This window comes from Giraffa tippelskirchi, chromosome 9, assembly GCF_054371585.1.
Source record: "Giraffa tippelskirchi isolate mGirTip1 chromosome 9, T2T-mGirTip1v1.2.pri, whole genome shotgun sequence".
Taxonomy (NCBI): Eukaryota; Metazoa; Chordata; class Mammalia; order Artiodactyla; family Giraffidae; genus Giraffa; species Giraffa tippelskirchi.
The window spans coordinates 116,465,654-116,486,885 of NC_137283.1; the positions used below are offsets into that span (position 1 = coordinate 116,465,654).

Consider the following 21,232-nt stretch of genomic DNA (forward strand, 5'->3'; position numbering starts at 1 on the left):
ACTAAGAATTTCCCACCATATGTACTTTGCTGATTGTATCTTTGAGGTGCTACTTAACATGTTCTCTTCTCTGTGTTTCTATATATTGGTAATGAAATGCAAAAGCTTGATCAGGTTCAGGCTCAATTTTTCTTTTTCCTTTATAGACTACTGTATAAAGTATTGATATTTTCCCTCAGGAGGCATATAATGGCTGGTTGTCTCTTCCTTTATTTAGCAGCCTTTGAGACTGTGTATTGTTTTTAAAAATTAAATATTACCATAGGCTGCATTATTTAGTAAGACAGACGCTAGCCATGGATGGCTACTGAACACGCAAAATGTGGCTAGTCTGAATTGAAATGTGCTATATATGTTGAATTTTAATACTTGGTACAAAAGAATGTAAGATATCAAATTTGTTTATAATGATTATATGTTTTAAATGATTTTTTAGATACCTAGGAGTAAATAAAAATTATTAAAATTAATTTCACCTCTTTTACCTTTTTAAATGTAAGCAAATTAAAAATCACATAATGGCTTGCATCATAATTCTTTTGGACAGTGTTGCTATAAGACATAAGGAAAATGTCGGATCCAGTTCCATTTTCTCTGCTTTTTATTCCTGCTCTTAGAGCAACTTTTAGTCATTTCTTTGCTGTTTTACTTCCACATTTTCAAGTAACATGCTTATCGCATTTATTGAGCACGCACTTACTATGTAACAAGTATATTCTAAGCTCTCTACCTTATGAAGTCATTTAATTCTCAGGCAGTCATTGTTCTACTCAGATGTTCTTGTCCTCGGGAACAGAAAGTTAAGTAACTTACCCAATCAGAAGTCAAGAGCTTGGATTTAGTTAAGTTCAGTTGCTGAGTCGTGTCCAACTCTTTGCAGCCCCATGGACTGCAGCATGCCAGGCCTCCCTGTCCATCACCACTCCCGGAGTTTACTCAAACTCATGTCCATTGAGTTGGTGATGCCATCCAACCATCTCATCCTCTGTCATCCCCTTCTCTCGCCTTCCATCTTTCCCAGCATCAGGGTCTCTTCCAGTGAGTCAGTTCTTCAAATCAGGTGGCCAAAGTACTGGAGTTTCAGCTTTAGCATCAGTCCTTCCAACGAGTATTCAGGACTGATTTCCTTTAGGATGGACTGGTTGCATCTCCTTGCAGTCCAAGGGACATTCAAGAGTCTTCTCCAACACCACAGTTCAAAAGCATCAGTTCTTTGGTGCTCAGCTTTCTTTATGGTCCAACTCTCACATCCATACATGACTACTGGAAAAACCATAGCTTTGACTAGACGGACCTTTGTTGGCAAAGTAATGTCTCTGCTTTTAAATGTGCTATCTAGGTTGGTCATAACTTTTCTTCCAAGGAGCAAGTGTCTTTTAATTTCATGGTTGCAGTCCCCATTTGCAATGATTTTGGAGCCCCCAAAAATAAAAGTGTGTCACTGTTTTTACTGTTTTCCCATCTATTTTCCATGAAGTAATGGGACTGGATACCATGATCTGTTTTCTGAATGTTGAGTTTTAAGCCATCTTTTTCACTCTCCTATTTCACTTTCATCAAAAGGCTCTTTAGTTCTTCGCTTTCTGCCATAAGGGTGGTATCATCTGCATATCTGAGGTTATTTATATTTCTCCTGGTGAGCTTGGATTGGATTTTTATTAACATCTGGGCAGTGGACTCCAAGGCCCAGGCTCTTAAACACTTCACTTTACTGCCTCCTCTGCTTACCCTCCAGTTTCTTTTAATTTTTTTCAGTTGTAAATATCATCACAACTTCCTACTATTGAAGATGAAGTTTCTACTTTCTCGCATACCTCCTATTCTCTATTCCAACTCCCATCCACCCCCCCACCACCCTGCCCCCACACTCATTCTGCCCTGGGACTTCTACTCCCATCATCCTCCCAGGTTAATTGCATAATTGTTGTTAAACTTATATTCAGTATATATTAGGTATACACATATAATTTTGTGTCTGTAGTATTTCTATTTGAATATTTTTTTGCCTTCGGGAAGTAGAGGTTTTAACTAGAAGCCTGGTGTGTTTACCTATTCCTTGTTGGGTCCAGTACTTCAACGTCAGTTCACTCGATAGCTTTTCTTCTCTGCGAGCTTGTGGCTCTTAATATCCTCCCTTTCTTAAGATATATGCCCTAGTAATATTTTTTTATATAAATATAATTTGCTTAAAGGCAGCAAGGATTTGAAAAGTTACGATCTGGGAAGAAGGAAAGCTGAGGAGGATGAGCCAACATTGAAAAGTGTATCTCTGTGTGTGTATTACATGTATTTTCCATCTTTTCTAGTTCTTGTAGGGAGTTTGCTAGAAACTAGACATATGTCAGAAATAGAAGTTCAAGGTGATAACATCACATCTCTACCCCAGATTCTCCAATAGCTTAATAAATCATTTAGGACAAAAACCAGGTCATTACAGTTTACTTGCCAGGCCTTACATGTTCTGAGTGACTATATAAATGAGACTAAAAACAGATGGGTCTGAAGAGACAGATGGAAGAAAGCACAAATTTGTTTTACCACTCACCAGTATATGAACAAGTATAGGACTTAACATTCTAAAGGAATATACTCATGCTAGTGGGAATCATTTGCATTTAAACTTTCTTCTAATAATATTTTCATTATTTTAATTGAGATATAATTACAGATATAGTTTTAAAATGTTCACTTCAATGAGTTTTGGTAAATGATTATACCTGTGTACCAATACCTCAATCAAGATATAGAGCGCTTCCATCACCCTAGAAATTTGCCTCCTTCTTTTTCTAGTTAATCTCTTATCCTCAACGGAGGCAACCACTGTTCTGATTACTATGCCTATAGATCATATTACTTTTTAAAATTCCAAATTGTATCACTACCATGTTGGTCACAGTGCCACAAGTCTTTGCATATTGTTAATATATTTTCAGAGTTCATATTTCACCTACTTTTCTGCATCCCAGATTCTTGGTATTTTAAGCTTAAGTCCGTTTGGTAATCTACTGGTCTAGCTCATAGCCTCTTTGATGAGTATAGAAGCTACGCTGAACACCTGGTCACACATTATGGTTAAGTAAGACAAGTAACCAGGTCTTTGGGAATATACTATTGAACAATACTAAAATATTTAAAAATTAATTTTTAGAATCCCTTTATTTTAGAAACCTTTATGTTTCCATGGTGAGTCACATACATTACCTTAATCCTCATTAGCCTTTGGAAGTAGGCTGGGGGATGTGGTATTCCCAATTTATAGGTGAGAAAAAGAGTCAACAAAAAATAATTGACTTATACAAAATCCCTTTCCCATTAAACAATGGTTCTAGGGCTACATTTTTATTCTTTTGCCTATTCCATTATTCTGGGTTGCATGTACACAAGGGAAGGGTCAGCTTGTATTCCAAAATTCAATTTCCTTGTTTCTTCTCTGAAAGTTCATAGGTTGCCCATTCCTTCCATCCTCCAGCATAGTGTTGAGCACTAAAAACATACATCAAGTAATTAGTGCTGTAACCAGTTTTCCTCCTTTGTAGCACAAGGTTCACAGGAACTTTAGAGATAAGATGACTTTAGAGATTTAGCAGTACAATGACTTTTCACCATAATATTTACACTTGAAGCATATTTAAAGGATCGTAGAATGAAAAGTACAGTCAGTCTATAAAAATCTGTACTCTATCCTTCCATTAATATAGTAAGTATAAAATTCTCCAGTAGACCAATAAAAATATATCTACAAAACACTGCAATACATATCCTAAACCTATTTTTATCCTTAAGCTACTTACCTGTTAAAGCCCAGAGATATTGCTGTGACCATAGCCTTCTTGCTTCTCACCCCAGCTAAACAAGAAAACACTAGACTGTCAGATTTGGATGGCTTTACTTCTTTGTACTTCTCTTTGAAGTCTTTTGGGTTCATCTGTAGAGCTTCACCTACATCATCCACTGAAAGAAAATGTTAGGAATTTCAATTAAATTTTAGATACAGTCAATTACTAGATATGTTTTCCTAACAAATCAGGTTAAAACATATCACTTACATGGTATATTGACAGACCCAGGGATTTTTCCATACTCATGAATTTCCCATGGCTCTCTAACATCAATTAACATAATTTTTTTGGACTTCAGGAGGTTTTTAAGTTCCATATAAGTGACATCTTCACGAATAGCGGTACAAAAATTGTGGCGGCAGCTTTTTATTGACTTCAAACCTGGAAAGAATAAAATAAATTAGCTACCTTCAAAATGACACCGCTAAGGAGTTTTCCCCATTGTTCAAGTCAGCTCACCATATCTTTTGACTTGACTTCTTACATAAAGTCTCATTCTTACAGTGGAAAGAACAGGGGTTTTAGAGTCAGATAAATCTGGGTTCAAATCCTGGCCTGTCCACTTAGCTCTGTGACCCTGGGCAGATTACTTAAACTCTCTGGGAGAGTAAAATCAAATAATATTTAACTTATAGAGTTGCTGTGAGGTTTAAATAATCTATACAGTACACAATAATCTCTTTTCACCTTTCCTTCATGATTTATGCACATTGTTCCTTCTGAAGGGAACACCTTTCTCATCTCTACCTGGCACTCTTTAAGCCTCCTTTACAACCCTGTTAAATGTCACTTATCACTTCCCCTTTGATCAAACACTTCCACCTCTAGGTATCTATTCCTGTAAAATACTTATACACAAAGAAGGGTGTACATATACACAAAAAAGTGTGTACAGTGATAATTATTGAACTTTTAATAATAGCAAAAAAATTGGAAACTAAAATATCCATCAGTAAGGGACTAGTTTTATGGTAATTCATAGTTATGGGATATATGCAGTGGTTAAAGAGTTTTATGTACTGCCATGAATACCTAAGCTTCTGAATACCTAAGTGAGAAAAAAAATTACAGAAAAGTAAGCACAGAAGATCACATTATATATTAAATATTCCCCAGCGGCTCAGCTGGTAAAGAACCTGCCTGCCAATGCAGGACATGCAAGAGACACATGATCCCTGGGTTGGGAAGATCCCTGGAGAAGGAAATGGCCACCCACTCCAGTATTCTTGTGTAGAAAATTCCATGGACAGAGGAGCCTCGTGAGTTACAGTCCATGGTGTCACAAAAAGTCTAGCATAACTGCATGCGCACACACACACAGATTTGTTGTTTAGTTGCTAAGTCATGCTCGACTTTTGTGACCGCGTTGACTGTAGCCCGCCAGGCTCCTCTGTCTGGGATTTCCCAGGCAAGAATACCCAGATTAATATTTCCTACTCTGGGGGATCTTCCAGACCCAGGGATTTAACCCTCATCTCTTGCTTGGCAGGCAGAAAAATCTTCCCACCTGGGAAGCCCGTACATTTATTTATGTATACTCATATCTGGGGAGACTATATAAAGGGGTATGCTTTATTGTTTGTTTTAATATAATTTTTGCTTTATTGTTTAATGAATATAATCATTGTATTACAAGTTTTTTTTTTTAATGAAACTGGCACCTTTTCTCTAACACCTCCAACTGCATCCTTTCCAATGCAGTCTCACTCGACTGGGTTGTGTATGGTGATGGTTTATTTGTGTCTGTCTTACCCCCAAATGGGCTTCCCTGGTGGCTCAGATGGTAAAGAATTTTCCTGCAATGCCAGAGACCTAGGTTCAATCCCTGGGTTGGGAAGATCCCCTGGAGAAGGGAAAGGCTACCTACTCCAGTATTCTGGCCTGGAGAATTCCATGGACCCATGGGGTCGCAAAGAGTCAGACACGACTGAGCGACTTTCACTTTCATCCCCAACTGGTGAAGTAAACTGTATCCCAGCAGGATGTCTGTCAGATTAGGAGCTCAATAAATGATTGCGAACTAAAAGTAAAATCAAATAACAGAATTTTTATGAACGACACATCTTCAACTACACAGGCTGTACCAAGAGTTACAAGGGAATAACTGGGGCGGGGAAGTGTTACGCTGGAGCCCCTGTATCTTTATCCACAAAAGTTGTTGCTAAAGGAGAGGCAGCATATTAAGCAGAGAGAAGGGACAGGAGGTCTGCTCTGAGTTCTAGACCACCTCCTCCACTAACCACCTTCGCTTCTCTGGCTTCTGTTTGGCCAGTCGTGGTACTATTAACAGGCCGAACGTGGTAACTAGGTTTCATCACCCCGTGAGTGCTGCACTCTAGTGGGTCACAAGTAAAACTCGCAAGACTGGGCTTCTCATTTAGGCTCCCCTGGCAGAAGGCAACGGCACCCCACTCCAGTAATCTTGCCTGGAAAATCCCATGGACGGAGGAGCCTGCTAGGCTGCAGTCCATGGGGTCGCAAAGAGTCGGACAAGACTGAGTGACTTCACTTTCACTTTCATGCACTGGAGAAGGAAATGGCAACCCACTCCAGTGTTCTTGCCTGGAGAATCCCAGGGACGGGGGAACCTGGTGGGCTGCCGTCTGTGGGGTCGCACAGAGTCGGACACGACTGAAGCGACTTAGCAGCAGCAGCAGCAGCAGGGCAGGAATTGGCCACTGGGCTCATTTCTCTGAGTCGCAAACTGACCTTCATTGCTCAGTCAAGCACCATACCTTTATAACTGTTCCCACGAGAGCCCCCTGAAGTCATGTTTACCCTCTCTCTGCGTCTGCCGAGAGCAACCCCAGACCCCAGTAGCCCGGAATCTGAAGGAACAAGGACTGTAAGTGGGTGTTACATTCCCAGGGGCCAAGTGTACTGGGTCTGACTTTTAACTGGAAGCCTTAAAGAAGCAAACACCGTCACGAACGCCATCCTTTCCCAGGGGCTCGAGGTTAGGCGTCCTTTTCCCGGGGACCACTGAGCTCACCCCAGAGCGCAACCTCCGCAGACCCGAAGATCGTCCGGCAAGTACTCCAGGGCAGCAGGCGCAGCAGCACCATCGCTGCTAACCGCTTCGTTCTCCCGCTCCTCCACTTCCGGCCGCACGGCGAGCGGCGCCGGGCTCTCGAGCGCCCTCCAGCTAGGCGCTGGCCGAACCCGGTAGTGCCACTAGGAGTAATCGCGAACAGAAACATGCCCTGCTTTAAAACTTAAAATATTAATGGGAAAGAAACTGAGGGTTGGGAAGAACCTGAGGTATGGGCTTGGTTTTTTTTTTTTTTTTAATTCTAATTATTTTTTTAATGAGAGGCAAAGTTTAAAAGTGAAAAGAAAATATAAGGAAGACAATATTTAAAGGTATAAAGTAAGAAATTCCTCAGGTTTACTTCAAAACAGGATTCTTATGTATTGGATTAAAGCAAACTTTAATACATGGACACTTTGCTAAGAATCGCTCTTAACTCCCATAGCTGATTCAACTGATGTCATTATTAAGATAATCTCATCTTTTCCTCACTCATGATGATAGTTGACTATATTTGATAACATGAATGTGTTGGATGGTTGGATGGCGTCACCGACTTGATGGACATGAGTTTGAGCAAGCTCTGGGAGTTGGTGATGGCCAGGGAAGCCTGGTGTGCTGCAGTCCCTGGGATCGCAAAGAGTAGGACACGGCTGAGTGACTGAACTGAACTAAGTGTGTTAGTTTGCAATTGCTAATGTAACAATTATCACTAATTTATTGACTAAACACAATTTTATTATGTACAGTTTTGCAGGTCAGAAGTCACTTGGTGAAAATTAAGGTGTCAGCAAGCCTGTTGTCCTTCTGAAGGCTACAAGGGAGAATTTCTATACTTAACTTTTACATCTACTGAAGGTTGCCTGAATTCCTTGGCTATTTTTCCCTTTCTCCATCTTCAAGGCCAGCAGTTTGTCATCTTCAGATCTCTCTCTGACTCTGATCTCTGCTTGTGTTGTTACATCCACTTCTCTTCTAACCTTTTTGCCTCTCTTTCATAAGGAACTTTGTGATTACAGTGAGACCACTGGGATAATCTTAAGCATATGTGCAAAATCCTTTTGCCGTGTAAGCTAACATATTAATAGGTTCTTGGAATTAGAACACGTTGTATGCAGTTGTGGGGAGAGCATATTAAGCCTGTTGGATAAAGTTTCTTATTACCTTGTTTTTAATTTATTCTCAACTTGGTTTATTACTTTATTTTTAATTTATTCTCAATTTTGTTTCCCAAGGATAATGAAAGCCATATTAACTGCAAATTGATTCACAGTGAAAATTTTAAAAATAAGTTTTCAACTGGCATTATTAAAGTATGAGTCCAATGAATAATTTCATGAAGGGTGTACTTCTAAATTATTCAGTTTTAATATTTTAATAATTAATAAAACCACTTCAGATTTCTATACCAATGACATCACTTACAATTATGTTTTTTCCAAGTCATTCAGAGTTTAACTGTAGTCTCTGTGTAATCTACTTTGTGGATTGACTTTGAACTAAGATGTCATTAAATACTGTAGATTCAAGTACTCTTTGTAGCATCCCCATCATAAACCACAAGTGGAATGGACACAGATATGAAAACGATGTACTTGACTTCAATGAGTCACATTTAATCTAATTTATACTTTTGCAAGAACATCTATTACTAAACAATTCTTTTTCAAGTGTTCATGACTACTTATTTGAGAACTATTTTTCTGTAGGCTTTTTTTTCCTGGAGAGATGAATTTGTCCTTTTGTAATCAGCACAGTGCCAAACTTAGTTTATTTAAGAGGCTTAGAGCAAAAAGATCTTGTCAAACAGAAGTACTGATCATTGCTCCTTGAATAAATGTTCCAAGTTCTTCCTTCAGAGTTAGTGTGAGGGAAGGAAGTAAGGCTTAAAGTGGGATGCAAGGGAGAGAAATCATGTAACTTTCTGGGAAAGGTCTACTAATGCTGAATTGATATGAATCATCCATTCTCAAACAACTCATTCTATTTTTGCCACAATGCAGGTGAAAGACAATTGGAAACGAGGGGATTTTTACGAGACGTAGCACTTTTTCCATTTCTTCCTAAATCCACATCAAGCCCCAACATTTTAGACAGTTCAATGAAGAATTAGGAAATTTATTGCCTTTCATGCAACAAAACTTGTTTTGATGCAGCATTTTCACTGCTAATCATTTATTGAAAATACCTGCACAAGTAGTCAAAGATAAATGTACACCAAGAGGGGGCTGATTGGGAAAAAATGATACATCCATTCACTGGAATTTTAAACAACCAGTAAAAAGAATGTTAGTATGGTGATAAGTCCAAAATATATAATCAAGTGAAAAAGAAAAATCAAGTTGTAGATTAGAAGGTAGACCGTAACCTAACCTGACCATGATCTCTTTTAACAAATGGTAATCATATAAAAATGTAGTACAAATGCATATCATGTGCAAAGACAATTCCTGAAACTATACACAAGAAACAGCAAATAGAGGAAAGGAAATGTTACCTCTGAGGAAGAGAATGGGAATGTGGAAAGGCGGAAAAGATGAGGAACTTTATACCAAACTCTCATGTATTACTTTTATAATAAAGAATGTACCTTCTAAAACACATGCTGCTGCTGCTGCTAAGTCGCTTCAGTCGTGTCCGACTCTGTGTGACCCCATAGACGGCAGCCCACCAGGCTCCCCCTCCCTGGGATTCTCCAGGCAAGAACACTGGAGTGGGTTGCCATTTCCTTCTCCAATGCTTGAAAGTGAAAAGTGAAAGTGAAGTCGCTCAGTCGTGTCCGACTCTTTGCGACCCCATGGACTGTAGCCTACCAGGCTCCTCTGTCCATGGGATTTTCCAGGCAAGAGTACTGAAGTGGGTTGCCATTGCCTTCTCCATTAAAACACATGATAAAAGCTTAATATATGTATAGCCTATAGCTTAGCAAAGTACTCCATACATTTCCAGACAATAATGATGGTAAAATTAAGATATTTAACATTATTTGAAATGTATACACAGCTGACCTTAAGCACATTTATATTTCTGTTCTATGTTTTGTCATAATGTCTTCACAATAGCAATAAAAATATACTTACTAGGTGTAATTTAAAAATAATTTCCTTCCTTTGAAGCATCCATCAAATAGTCAATTTTACTTTAACTGAAAAGATACATAATTTGAAGAACATCAGAAACAAAAACAATGTTAGACAATTTCCCTTAATTCATGTAAATTTTGAAATGGAGATTGCAATCTCTGGAGATTTGGGTACATCTGCTGGAAATCAAGATAACTTTGGAAATTCATCATTTTCAAGAAAAATTTAAGTATTGTATTGTGATTTGCATAATTCGTAAGTTTCTTTTTATAAGAGAGAACTTAAAATTCCATTTTCTGATTCAGTCCCCTCCTTTTTTTCCTGGTAAATTGGATTTCAGTATATGATATATTTTTAAAACCCCTTTGATTATAGTGCACTTTATTTATTTTTAATTTTGGCTGTGCTGAGTCTTTGTTGCTGTGCGCTTTTCTCTAGCTGCAGCGAGCCAGGGCTACTCTTTAGTTGCGGTTAGTGGGTTTCTCATTGAGGTGTCTTCTCTTGCTGCCAAGCAAGGGCTCTAGGGCACATGGGCTCCCGGTTCAATAGCCCAGGTTCAATAGTTGTGGCCAAGGTGCTTAGTTGCGCTGTGGCACGTGGGATCTTCTCTGATCAGGGATAGAACCAGTATCTCCTTTATTGGCAGGCAGATTCTTTACCACTGAGCCACCAGGGAAGCCCCTATAATGCAATTTAGTATTCAAATTATTTAGATTTGCTCGTTTTCATGTCCTGTTTCCAATCCAATGTTAAATCATTTATGAAGCAGACATTTTTTACTTTAAAATTACAACGCAACCTGAGCTTATTTCTGGTGTATTTTCTTTTTCCCTAGGGGAAAAAAAAATCCCTTCCCAAAAACATTATGTACCCCAATACTTAGCACAATGACTCACATATTTGTATTCAGTTATATTTGTTGAATGGTTTCCATATATAGAATGCCAACATCTAATAACCTCCTTTGCCAAGTTCTCTACGTGTAAATAATTGTAAATAATTTAAACTATTTCTTAGGAAATGAGCCAAAGTTTTTAAGAGAAAATCAGAGTTTTGGGGGGTTTATTTCTAGTAACTTTTGACTCGTAATCCAAGACTCTCTCCGTAAGACCACACCTGTCCCTTGCCTGAAGAACTGCGAAAGATTACAAGTCTTGTCTCGTAGCATTTATCCATAACTAGGGTGGATGTCTGCTATATCATTCAAACAAAATATTTTTCAACCAACTACTTTTACTAGACACATGCAAAGTGCAAAAACACTTTGAATAATCGAGCTTCAAAGAGGTTTAGGTATAGGTCAGGAAATTTTCAAGAAGACAGAACGGCAGGTAAGGCAACAATAATGAAAAAAATGCAAGAAAACGTATGATGTCAGATGTGACTTAACAGCACGGAAGAGTGTGCCGGAGGGAAGTCGGAGGCAGTCTGGGCAGAGTGTCCAACAACAAGTGGGACTTAAACCCGACTCCGACAACACAGGAAGTGGGCAAACTCCAAGCCCTATCGGGATCCAATTAGTCTATTTACGTTACCCGAAGATTAGCTGGGGTCTACCTACTCCTGCATAAGTACGGGAGGCAGGTGCGACTGCAGCCAGCAGAGCCCGGTGTCCACGCCCAACTCCTGCTAAGTCGCCACGCAAGGGGCGGCCCCAACTCTTCCAGACGTTGGGGCGGGCACACGAGGCCCCGCCCCTGCCGGTGGGAGGGGCGGCTGCGCAAGCGCAGGCGCAGTCTCATGGGGTTGTAGACGGGTCCGCTCGGCCTGGCAGGGTGAGTTGTGGGTTCCGTGCTGGGTCGCCTCAGTTTCTCCATCTTCGTTTACGCAGCCCTGGCCCTTTGTGGCTTGACGGGCTTGGGAGAGAACCCCCTCCCCTTTCTCTGTCCTTGGGGGCTCCAGGCGGTCACGAGGGCCATGTGAGAGTGGCGGAGCCGGCAGGGTGTCGGGGCGGCAGCGGGAGGAGCGGGGAGGCGGGACGGGAGAGGGGCCGCCTCACCTTGGCCTAGGGGCACTGCGACCTAGCAACCTTCCGGCCGTCCTTCCGCGTTCAGCCTTGCGGCGCATTTTCTCTTCGCGAATTTGGGATGTTTTTGTTAGAGACCAGAGAAAGCGTGTCTTACCAAGGGCTTCTGGCAGCATCGTGTAGTATTAGGAACCCTGGAGATGGACTGCCTGGGTCCAGATCGCCATCCACCACTTACTGGCTCCTGGCTTCTGCAAGTCACCTAACTCCTGGGCGTCTTTCTTCAAGTGTAAAGTGGGGGAAATAATAGTAACCTACCTCATAAAGTGGTTGGTGGTTGGGAGGATGAAGTGGGTTAATATCACTGAAATGCTTAGAACCGAGTGTGATGCACGAAAAAGTAAGTGCTGGTCATTTTTTTGAGCCTGGTATTCTCTTGAACCTCTGAAAGGAGAATTTTTGTCCCTTTCCTCCCTCCCCTCGCACCCTCGCAGAAAGTAATGGCCCAAGAGTAGGAAAATATTTTTTTTTTTTCCTTGAGAATTTGGGCTTCTACATGCACGGCCTTACAAAAAACAACTTATAAACAGTTTAGTTGCACATCCTACGTTATGGACAAACATTAGGGTAATGCAGAAGTTGGAAGTTGGAAAGTTTTATTAGGAAACCACCTGAGAAAAATGGCCATAATTTATATGTGCTGAAAAGACTTAACATAGCAGGCCTGAGACTGCTGTCCTTAAAAAGGTCTGCTTGCAAGGTTAGCCGTTGCTTGGCTTGCCTGGGAACAATATGGTTTATTCTGTAGGACATGGTTTATCCAGAAGTTACTAGCCCCCATAAAAATCCTGCATCTGTGAGTGTGTAATGGGCTTCTGTGAGCAGAAACATTGCACAGACATTACTTATTGGGGGAAGGATGTAGGGTGTTTGACCACTCCTGGGAGGGAGAGAATGGTAAGGAAGCCTGCATTTGGATTTCTCTAGACTTCACCTGTGTCTTTTTCATTATGATAGGCTGTGTTCACACTACATTGGTGCAATAAACGTTAGCCATGAATACAACTATATGCTAGGTCTTGTGAGTCCTTGCAGTAAATCTCCACATGTGAGAGTGGTCTCAGAACTCCCCAGACATTATTGATGATATGCAATATGTGAAGCTCTAATAATTGGAATTTTTTGGTAATAATTAGACTTTAATTTTGTCTCTTTTTACCTAAACGGGGAATTGAAAAAGAGAGCTATACAAATGAGTGACTGCTAAATAGTAGATTACTGTCCAAAATGACTCTATGTTTAGACATATTGCACGTGTCAGAAAAATTACTGGAAATTGACTACATTGCCACATTTGAGTCAGTGTTTTTGAGAAAAGGCATAGGTCTTTTGTAGATTCTAAGTTAAGTATCTGGTTCTTTTGGTTCTTCTGCCAGGATTAGCTATGTATTAATGCTCATCTTTATCGAGAGTTTACCTGTGTGTGCACGTGTTAATTACTCAGTCACGTCTGACTCTGTGGTCCCAAGGACAGTAGTCCGCCAGACTCCTCTGTTCGTGGGATTCTCCATGCAAAAATCCTGGAGTGGGTTGCCATTTCCTTCTCCAGGAGATCTTCCCCACCCAGGGGTTGAACCTGGGTCTCTTAAATTGCAGGCAGATTCTTTACCATCTGAGCCACCATGGAAGTTTCAAGTTTACCTGTGCGGGGGTGGTGGGGTGGGGTGTAAAAATATGACCAGTTTCTCATGGACCATGTTTCTTGGATTCCCTTAGTTATGCCCATCTCTTTTTCAGGACATCAAGTTACAATAGTTGTAACAATAGTTACAATGGTAAGTGTGTAAGTTTAAGGGTGGAAATATCTGATTTGCAGTCTCTTTTGTGTCCTTTCTCTCAGTAAAGTAGAAGACCAGATGATATTTGAAAGAGTAGGGAGAGGAGGAGTTGGAGATTGGGAGAGTGAAAACAATTTCAGATTGCTGTGTAATAAGTTGACCAGAAGTTGTAGTAGATAATGGGATGTCTTGATCTGTTTGCAGTTGTGGTTGTTAATTTAGTGGACCCAGTTGCCTTTCTTGCAAGACTTTCTCTGGCCTGTTTGCATACTGTCATGGAGAACATGGTTAATTGGCTCATCTAGGATTGAGATTGTTAGGGGGGTGACATAGTAGTCATTAGGCTGTGTACATATATTCTGGTCTTGCTGGGTACATGATAAGGTTGTACTCTTTGTACACCTCCCCTTACCCTCACCCCTCCCTTTCCCCCACCATGTCTATTTGAAATTAAATGTGGCCATATGACTTGCTTTGGCCAGTAAAACATAAGCAGACTTGCACCATTTGCAAGTAAAGCTTGAAGAACCAGCACTAGATTTTCTGCTTCTCTTTCTCCCTTCCCTGCTACAGTGATCATGCAAGGGCTTGTTGAGATGCAGCCTGTTCTCAACCTGGGCACTGAAAGAGAATAGGAGTGGCTGATCAAACAAGCTGGCAGAATTTGAAGTTGTGGTCAGAGAATGGAATACTTGAATTAGTGATTTTGCAAGGTTGAAATGTAGCCATAAATGAATGAAGTAGTCTGGAGGGTGAAGGCAGGAAGAAATGAAGTGGTCAGAAACTTGGAGGCCTTCTGCATCTCTGTAACCTTGAAGGCGTTAATTTATTGCAGTGTTGTTCAATAGTGATGATCCTTGGGCCTAAGGAAATGGCTTTTAAAATGGTAAACTCAAAAGCTTCCTTATGTGGAACTTAATACAACTAAATCAGGATTCAGAATTTATTATTGAATTGAGTGATTTTGATCAATAAAAGCATATATACAACCACAAAAATTACAGTATAGCTTAGCTGGGTAGCAGCATGATATTAGGTAGGATTTAGGATATGTGTGTGTGCTTAGTTGCTCAGTTGTGTCCCACTCTTTGCGACCCCCATGGACTGTAGCCCTCCAGACTCCTCTGTCCTTGGGGATTCTCCAGGCAAGAATACTGGAGTGGGTTGCTGTGCCCTCCTGCAGGGGATCTTCCCAATCCAGGGATTGAACCCAGGTCTCTAGCATTGCAGGTGGATTCTTTACCATCTGAGCCACCAAGGAAGCCCATGAATACTGGAGTGGCTAGCCTCTCCCTTCTCCAGGGGAACTTTCCAACCCAGGAATCAAACTGGGGCCTCTTGCATTGCAGACAGATTCTTTACCAGCTGAGCTACCAGGGATATAGTGGTTTTTAAAAAAGGCATTAACTTCTATCTAAAACCTTTAGAATTAACTTTGAATTTTTATGAAATATAGGAGATTTCTTAAAAATATATTTAGAGGTAAATAACAGCATGAACAAAAAAATAAATTCTGTGTGAGACATTATACAACTTTGCTGTTGAAAGTGTGGTCTGTGGACCCCAGCAGTGGCTTCTTGTTGGGAGCTTTTTAGACAGGCAGACTCTCAGGTCCTGTGCTAGACTTGAATCAAAATCCACACTTTGAGAGGCTCTCCATTGTGACTCATATGCACTGTCCTGATCTCTTAAAAAAGCCAGGGCCTTAGGGAGGTGAAACACTATTCTCCATTTCTCGTGGGAAGAAGAGCTGTCGGTTAGAAGATAGTGATGTAACCAACTGAATCCTTATTCAAAAAAGCAGACATTTTGGGTTAGCTGAAGAAATTAGAATATGATAAGATATGATATTAGGGAATTACTCTTAATTTTCTTAGAAATGATAATGATGTGACTGTATAGGAGAATCTCCTTAAGGAATCTATGTTGTCTGCAACTTCTAAATAGTTCAGCAAAAACAGATGTACTCACATACATGTGTAGATATGTCTATATACACATTGATATTTAGATAAAACATATGTGGCAAAATGTTTAAGATGTGGACTCTAGATAGTCTATGGTGTTCATTATACTGTTGTTTCAACATATGTGAAAGTTTTAAAATTTTCATAATTAAAAAATGGGAAAAAAATCTCACAGAAAAGGCAAGAGCTTAACAAGTTGGAAATGCATTTCTCTCTTTACTGTAGTCCACTGGGTCATACAGTGCAGGAAGGGTGGCTGTAGTGCTTGGCACTTGACATCCATTCCCTGGCTTGTTGTGGCTTTTCCAGCTCTCACTGTTTTCTAGCTGGTGAAACAAGAGAAAGGGCGAGGCGAGCACAGGAGTCAGAAGCGGCATAAAGTTTATTTTTTTTTATTCACTTGGACATCAAACATGTAGGGAACTGTTGGTTAAAGTGGCATTTGTATGTTGGTGTAATAAAGTTTTCTTTAGTTTCAGCTGATGTTCCCTTCTTTCTCCTCTGTTAATTTACGAGGTTCATTAAACTTGAAGTCATTTCCATTTTAATATGCATTAAGTAAAATACATACAATTTTTAATTTTGAGGATTAATGTGTATTTCTCCCCAACCCCCAATCTTTTCAGTAAATAACAGATGCGGGTAAAAGAGCCATCCAAAACTTCACCTGAGAAAGCTAAGAGAAGTAAAAGGCTGCCTATACCTCATGATGAAGACTCGTCAGATGACGTTGCGGGTAAATTATGATGTCTCGCATCCTGAACAGTGTTGCAGAGGACAAATCATACGTGCTTTTAATGAATAAATCCTTTGCTCTTTATTTGAGCCATTGTCTGCATTACTTCAAAATCAGCTTGTCTATTTCCAAAATACCCTCTTGGCATTTTTGCTGAGATTTTGTGTATTTTATAAAGTAACTTAGAACTGTCATCTTCTCTTGTTAGTTTTTCATGACTGTTAGAACCAAGCCCTCAAGCCAGTGAGGTTGGCTGATGACCTTGGGGGGCTTCCTGGTTTGTCTTGCTCTTTAGCCTCATGCCTTGGGTTTTAGCCTCTGAGGATTTTCCTTACTGGCTTTACCAGTTCAGTTCTCCATTTAAAAAAGATGTTTTTAATCTGTTATTTCCATTCTGAGTGTTTTTAACTTGGACAGTGTTTCAGGACAGATTGCTGTATTGAGGGAAGTCTGAATTATGTCTTTAAATATTTGTTCTGTTAATATGGTGTTCTTCAGGGATTTGATTATTCTTATAACTCTCTTTTGCCTATCTACCATACATACTATTTTTTCTTAAAGCCTCTAAAACTCTTGTTTTCCTTTTCCTTTTGTCTGCTGTTTTCATTTTTATTTTTTTAGTGTGGTCAGCAGTGTCTCTTTTGCCTTCTTTCTGGTTTTACCTTCGTTTTGTTTATTTTTCCTGAACTCTGCTAGTCATTTCCCTTTGTGTTGCCACTTGAGCCTCAAGTGTTCACTTCTTTTTTGTGTGTTTTCCTCTCATGGCAGTAATTGCTCTGCCATTTTTGCTTTTCCTTCCTTCCTTTTTCTTATTATCTTAGCATAGAATTTGCGGCTTTGATTTTGTTTGATTACCTATTCTTTCATGTAGAGTTGCTTTTCTTGGGCCAGTTCGTTTTAGAATATTTGTGTAAGAAGGAGGGCCAGAGCACTGTTGAGACCTAACTGTTGAGTTTGAGCCCAGTTAGCCTTTACTTCTTTCCAACTACCAGAATTATTCAGTCCTGGGCTTTTTCAGAATCCAAGTTCTCTCTTTCCAACTGCCGTAGAAATAAAGCTGTTCTCTGCCATTATGGCTTGCTATTTTGTTTTCACTTAGTGAATGAGAAATCCCCTTCTTTCATTTCTTCTGAAAACAAAATTGGATAAAGGGGAGCTCGTGCTGCTGTTGTTGCAGCACAGAGATGTAGGTTTTGTTCTGTATGCGAAAAGCATGCATGGCTCTCTGTGAATCCACTGCTACAGTCTTCTCTCCACTTCCTTCTGTGCGTACTCCTGTTTGATCGCCATGCTTTGAGGTGGGAGTCTTCCCATTTAATTTGTGACTTCAGGCTTCAGCTATCTCCTGGTTGCTCTGAGAATGAGCTTTGTATTTTTGTTTTCTGTTCTTTTGGCCCTTGGATAGTTTTGGGGAGGAGAAAGGGGAAGTGTGGATTTTATGTCACAATTCGCATGCTGGAAGCCCTCCTTGTAAAATTTTTATTACTATTTTTAAAATGTGAAGATTTTGATTATTGCTTTTGATTTATGAATGTGAAACAACTATTTGTTTTTAATACATTTTTATATTTTTATTCAGGAATCTCTAGAGGACCTGTTTGTCAAATGAAAATTTGACAATTATATGATTAAACAAATTGCAGAAAACTGAGGAAATTTACTTATTAATGTATAAGGATATTTTTCACATTTCCCCTCCTCACAGAAGATAGTAAATACTGTTTAAACACTTATAGGAAAACCTCAGACTTTTAAATTTGTTTATACTTATAAAATGGAGAAGGCAATGGCACCCCACTCCAGTACTCTTGCCTGGAAAATCCCATGGATGGAGGAGCCTGGTAGGCTACGGTCTGTGGGGTCGCTAAGAGTCGGACACAACTGAGCGACTTCACTTTCACTTTTCCCTTTCATGCATTGGAGAAGGAAATGGCAACCCACTCCAGTATTCTTGCCTGGAGAATCCCAGGGACGGGAGAGCCTGGTGGGCTGCTGTCTGTGGGGTCACACAAGAGTCGGACACGACTGAAGCGACTTAGACTAAACTTATAAAAAAGTATATACAGTTGAGATATTTAAAAGCTAATAAGTTTAATTTAGGAACCTGAAACCTTTTTATCTTGCATTCACTTATCTCTGAATTCATTAACAATTTCAGTTTTGTAAGTCAGAATTGTACAGTCAGAGACTGGTTAAGTTGTACCTTGGCTACATCTTATGCTAGATATGATATAAAAGGTGTGTGGAATGATTTTTCCCTTAGAATTTTAAAATATAAAAACTCAAAAACAATGTGATGACTTTTGGTAAACCATTTCTAGTTCTTGTGTGGTCATTTTTATCAGTCTTTCTCTAAACAGACCTTTTTTCAATGGCATGGATCCTTGCTATTCAACCAGAGGACTTCAGAATTACTTCTTTTATGCCTATTCTTGTATCTTGACCTTGGTGTAAAATTAGAAGTTTTAATCTTTTATCAGATTTACATTTTATTTTTGTTGAAATTATTTATTTTAATTTGTCACATTCGTTGTCTTCAGAATGAAATGGAAGTAATATTTAGTCTCATTAACCAGTAGATAAAAAGGAATGCTTTATGTTCAGGAAGGAAAGTAGAGAAAGTTGAAATATGCATACTCCTATTTCCCTCTTCAAGGTATTCAGTCTCTGCCTTTGTTGTTTGATTTTGGCAGATAGCTGTAGGTTTGGTATTTGGGACATTTGAGGTGGAGAAATTGAAGTGTTCAGATATTCAGGAGAAATGGAAGTGTACTGAGCACTTGGGAGACGAATATGGTTATTTGAAGAATTAAGAACATATTTGCTCATTTTGGCCTTTTGTCTCCACACAGTGCACGTAGTTGGAATCTGTTATAAAGGATAGTCAGTCAGTTCAGTCGCTCAGTTGTGTCTGACTCTTTGGGACCCCATGGACTGCAGCACGCCAGGCCTCCCTGTCTATCACCAACTCCTGGAGTTTACCCACACTCATGTCCATCGAGTCAGTGATGCCATCCAGCCATCTCATCCTCTGTTGGCCCCATCTCCTCCTGCCCCCAATCCTTCCCAGCATCAGGGTCTTTTCCAGTGAGTCAACTCTTCGCATCAGGTGGCCAAAGTATTGGAGTTTCAGCTTCAACATCAGTCCTTCCAATGAAACACCCAGGGCTGACCTCCTTTAGGATGAACTGGTTGGATCTCTTTGCAGTCCAAGGGGCTCTCAAGAGTCTTCTCCAACACCACAGTTCAAAAGCATCAATTCTTCTGCGCTCAGCTTTCTTCACAGTCCAACTCTCACATCCATACATGACCACTGGAAAAACCATAGCCTTGACTAGACGGACCTTTGTTGGCAAAGTAATGTCTCTGGTTTTTAATATGCTATCTAGGTTAAGGGCCATGCAAAATATATTTGTTATTCGGGAATATTCATTAAGAAGAATTCAGATAATTCTTGTTCCTGTGAATTATGCCATTGTTTGTTCCTCTCTTTTCTTTCTCTCAGCAGTGGTGAAAATAGTTTCACAGCAGAGCTAGCCCATGGGAAAAATTTTTACTTGTGTATCTTAGTGGAAAGAAAAGATGTTCAGAATGCTTGAGGCATAGTAGCTGCTCAGTAAATAATCTTTTTTATTTATTAAACTTTAATTTTTGAACTAATTTTAGATTCACAAGAAGGTACAAAACATATGCATGGAGGCCCCATTCACCCTTGATCCAATATCTTCTGATTTAACATCTTGTATTTCTATTGCATAGCATCAAAACTGGGAAACTGAAATGGGTACAGTCCTTAGAGCTAGTTCAGGTTTCACCAGTTGTACATGCATGTGTGTGTGTGTGCGTGTAGCTTAATAACATGTGTAGCTTTCTATAGCCAGCACTGTCAAAATACTTGACTACACTCTGGCCACTCTGAGTGCTGCTTATTTATAGACACACCACTGCTCTCCATCGAAAGCCCCTGGCAACCGCTACTCTGTTCTCCAACCCTACAATTATGTTATTTCACAGATGTTTTATAAATGGAATCATACAGTATGTATTCTTTTAAGTTATTTTGTCTTTTGAATCTTTGTGCTTTTTAGTTAATAGTATTTTAATATTGTTGACTTTTGTTTGCTGATGTTCAAATTTTGTTTTGCCTCTTTCAGTAGGTTTCACTTGCCAACATATAAGTCATGCTGTCAGTGTGCATCATGTAAAAAAAGCAATAGCTGAGAACCTGTGGTCAGTTTGCTTGGAATGTTTAAAAGAAAGAAGATTCTGTGATGGACAGCCAATACTTCCTCCTGATATCTGGTTGTGCCTCAAGTGTGGTTTTCAGGTGAGAAAAGTCTCTTTTCTGTGAGAGTTTGTCTTAAATATTTTCCTTAAATGCTCTCTCTGAGTTGGACTGTTGGTTGTGCTTAGAATTTAAGATAAATTTATTTATCTTAAAATGGTATGTTTAGATAGAACTCTTTAAGGCCGAGCTTAGAAATGTTTTAGGTAAAGGAAAATGTCCATTGTGTTCAGAAAGTTATTGTGTATGGTTTATAAGTGTTTTGAATGGGAATCCAGCCTACTTGCAGTAGTTCTCATATGTGGACCCTCCTTTACCTATTTGTATTTACTTAGGAAATGGATCCAAGCCTTTTTAAAAAATCTTTTGGGATTCATTTTCTTCTCTACGAGAAGTGATTTTTCTCTTTTTTTGCAGAGTAACTTCTCTTAAGAGCTTAGAAGCAAGTGATATCATTAACAAGGAAATTTTTAAATAAAATTAAAAG

General features: G+C 39.6%; 3 protein-coding genes across 18 annotated transcripts in view; 2 read left to right on the forward strand and 1 right to left on the reverse strand.

The window, feature by feature from the left end:
- The window catches only part of CCNC (cyclin C), a 35,102-nt gene extending 25,631 nt beyond the window's left edge, over positions 1 to 9,471 (forward strand). Inside the window, exon 12 of the mRNA XM_081529163.1 lies at positions 7,620 to 9,471. Within this exon, the coding sequence (XP_081385289.1) occupies positions 7,620 to 7,653 (34 nt within the window). The 3' untranslated portion in view covers positions 7,654 to 9,471. The remainder of the gene's footprint in view (positions 1 to 7,619) is intronic.
- Positions 3,287 to 11,841, reverse strand: LOC145521118 (thiosulfate sulfurtransferase/rhodanese-like domain-containing protein 3). Of its 4 annotated transcripts, none has more exons than XR_014065132.1 (6): positions 11,515 to 11,594; positions 9,951 to 10,634; positions 6,832 to 7,013; positions 4,047 to 4,220; positions 3,792 to 3,951; positions 3,287 to 3,483 (listed from the first exon to the last, which is right to left on the reverse strand). XR_014065132.1 is itself a non-coding variant. In XM_081529165.1 (6 exons), exons 3-6 carry the CDS (start codon positions 6,902 to 6,904, stop codon positions 3,411 to 3,413), a joined length of 480 nt encoding a protein of 159 aa, XP_081385291.1. In that variant the 5' UTR covers positions 6,905 to 7,013; positions 9,951 to 10,015; positions 11,515 to 11,594; the 3' UTR covers positions 3,287 to 3,410. The 4 variants fall into 4 exon arrangements, 3 of the variants coding, with proteins under 3 accessions (XP_081385291.1, XP_081385292.1, XP_081385290.1); XM_081529165.1 differs by having other exon boundaries at positions 9,951 to 10,015; XM_081529166.1 differs by having other exon boundaries at positions 9,951 to 10,015; positions 11,489 to 11,594.
- Positions 11,686 to 21,232, forward strand: part of USP45 (ubiquitin specific peptidase 45) — a 55,926-nt gene continuing 46,379 nt past the window's right edge. For 5 of the 13 annotated variants that reach the window (XR_014065119.1, XR_014065118.1, XM_081529134.1 and 2 more), the window contains exons 1-3: positions 11,686 to 11,728; positions 16,351 to 16,460; positions 20,615 to 20,787. Coding sequence is in view for 11 of the 13 variants with exons in the window: in XM_081529134.1 (XP_081385260.1) it covers positions 16,361 to 16,460; positions 20,615 to 20,787 (273 nt within the window). In the remaining 2 variants the exon portion in view is untranslated. Of the gene's footprint in view, positions 12,320 to 13,716; positions 13,755 to 16,350; positions 16,461 to 20,614; positions 20,788 to 21,232 lie in introns of all 13 variants that reach the window. The other 8 variants (XM_081529135.1, XM_081529125.1, XM_081529128.1 and 5 more) reach the window with 5 other exon arrangements.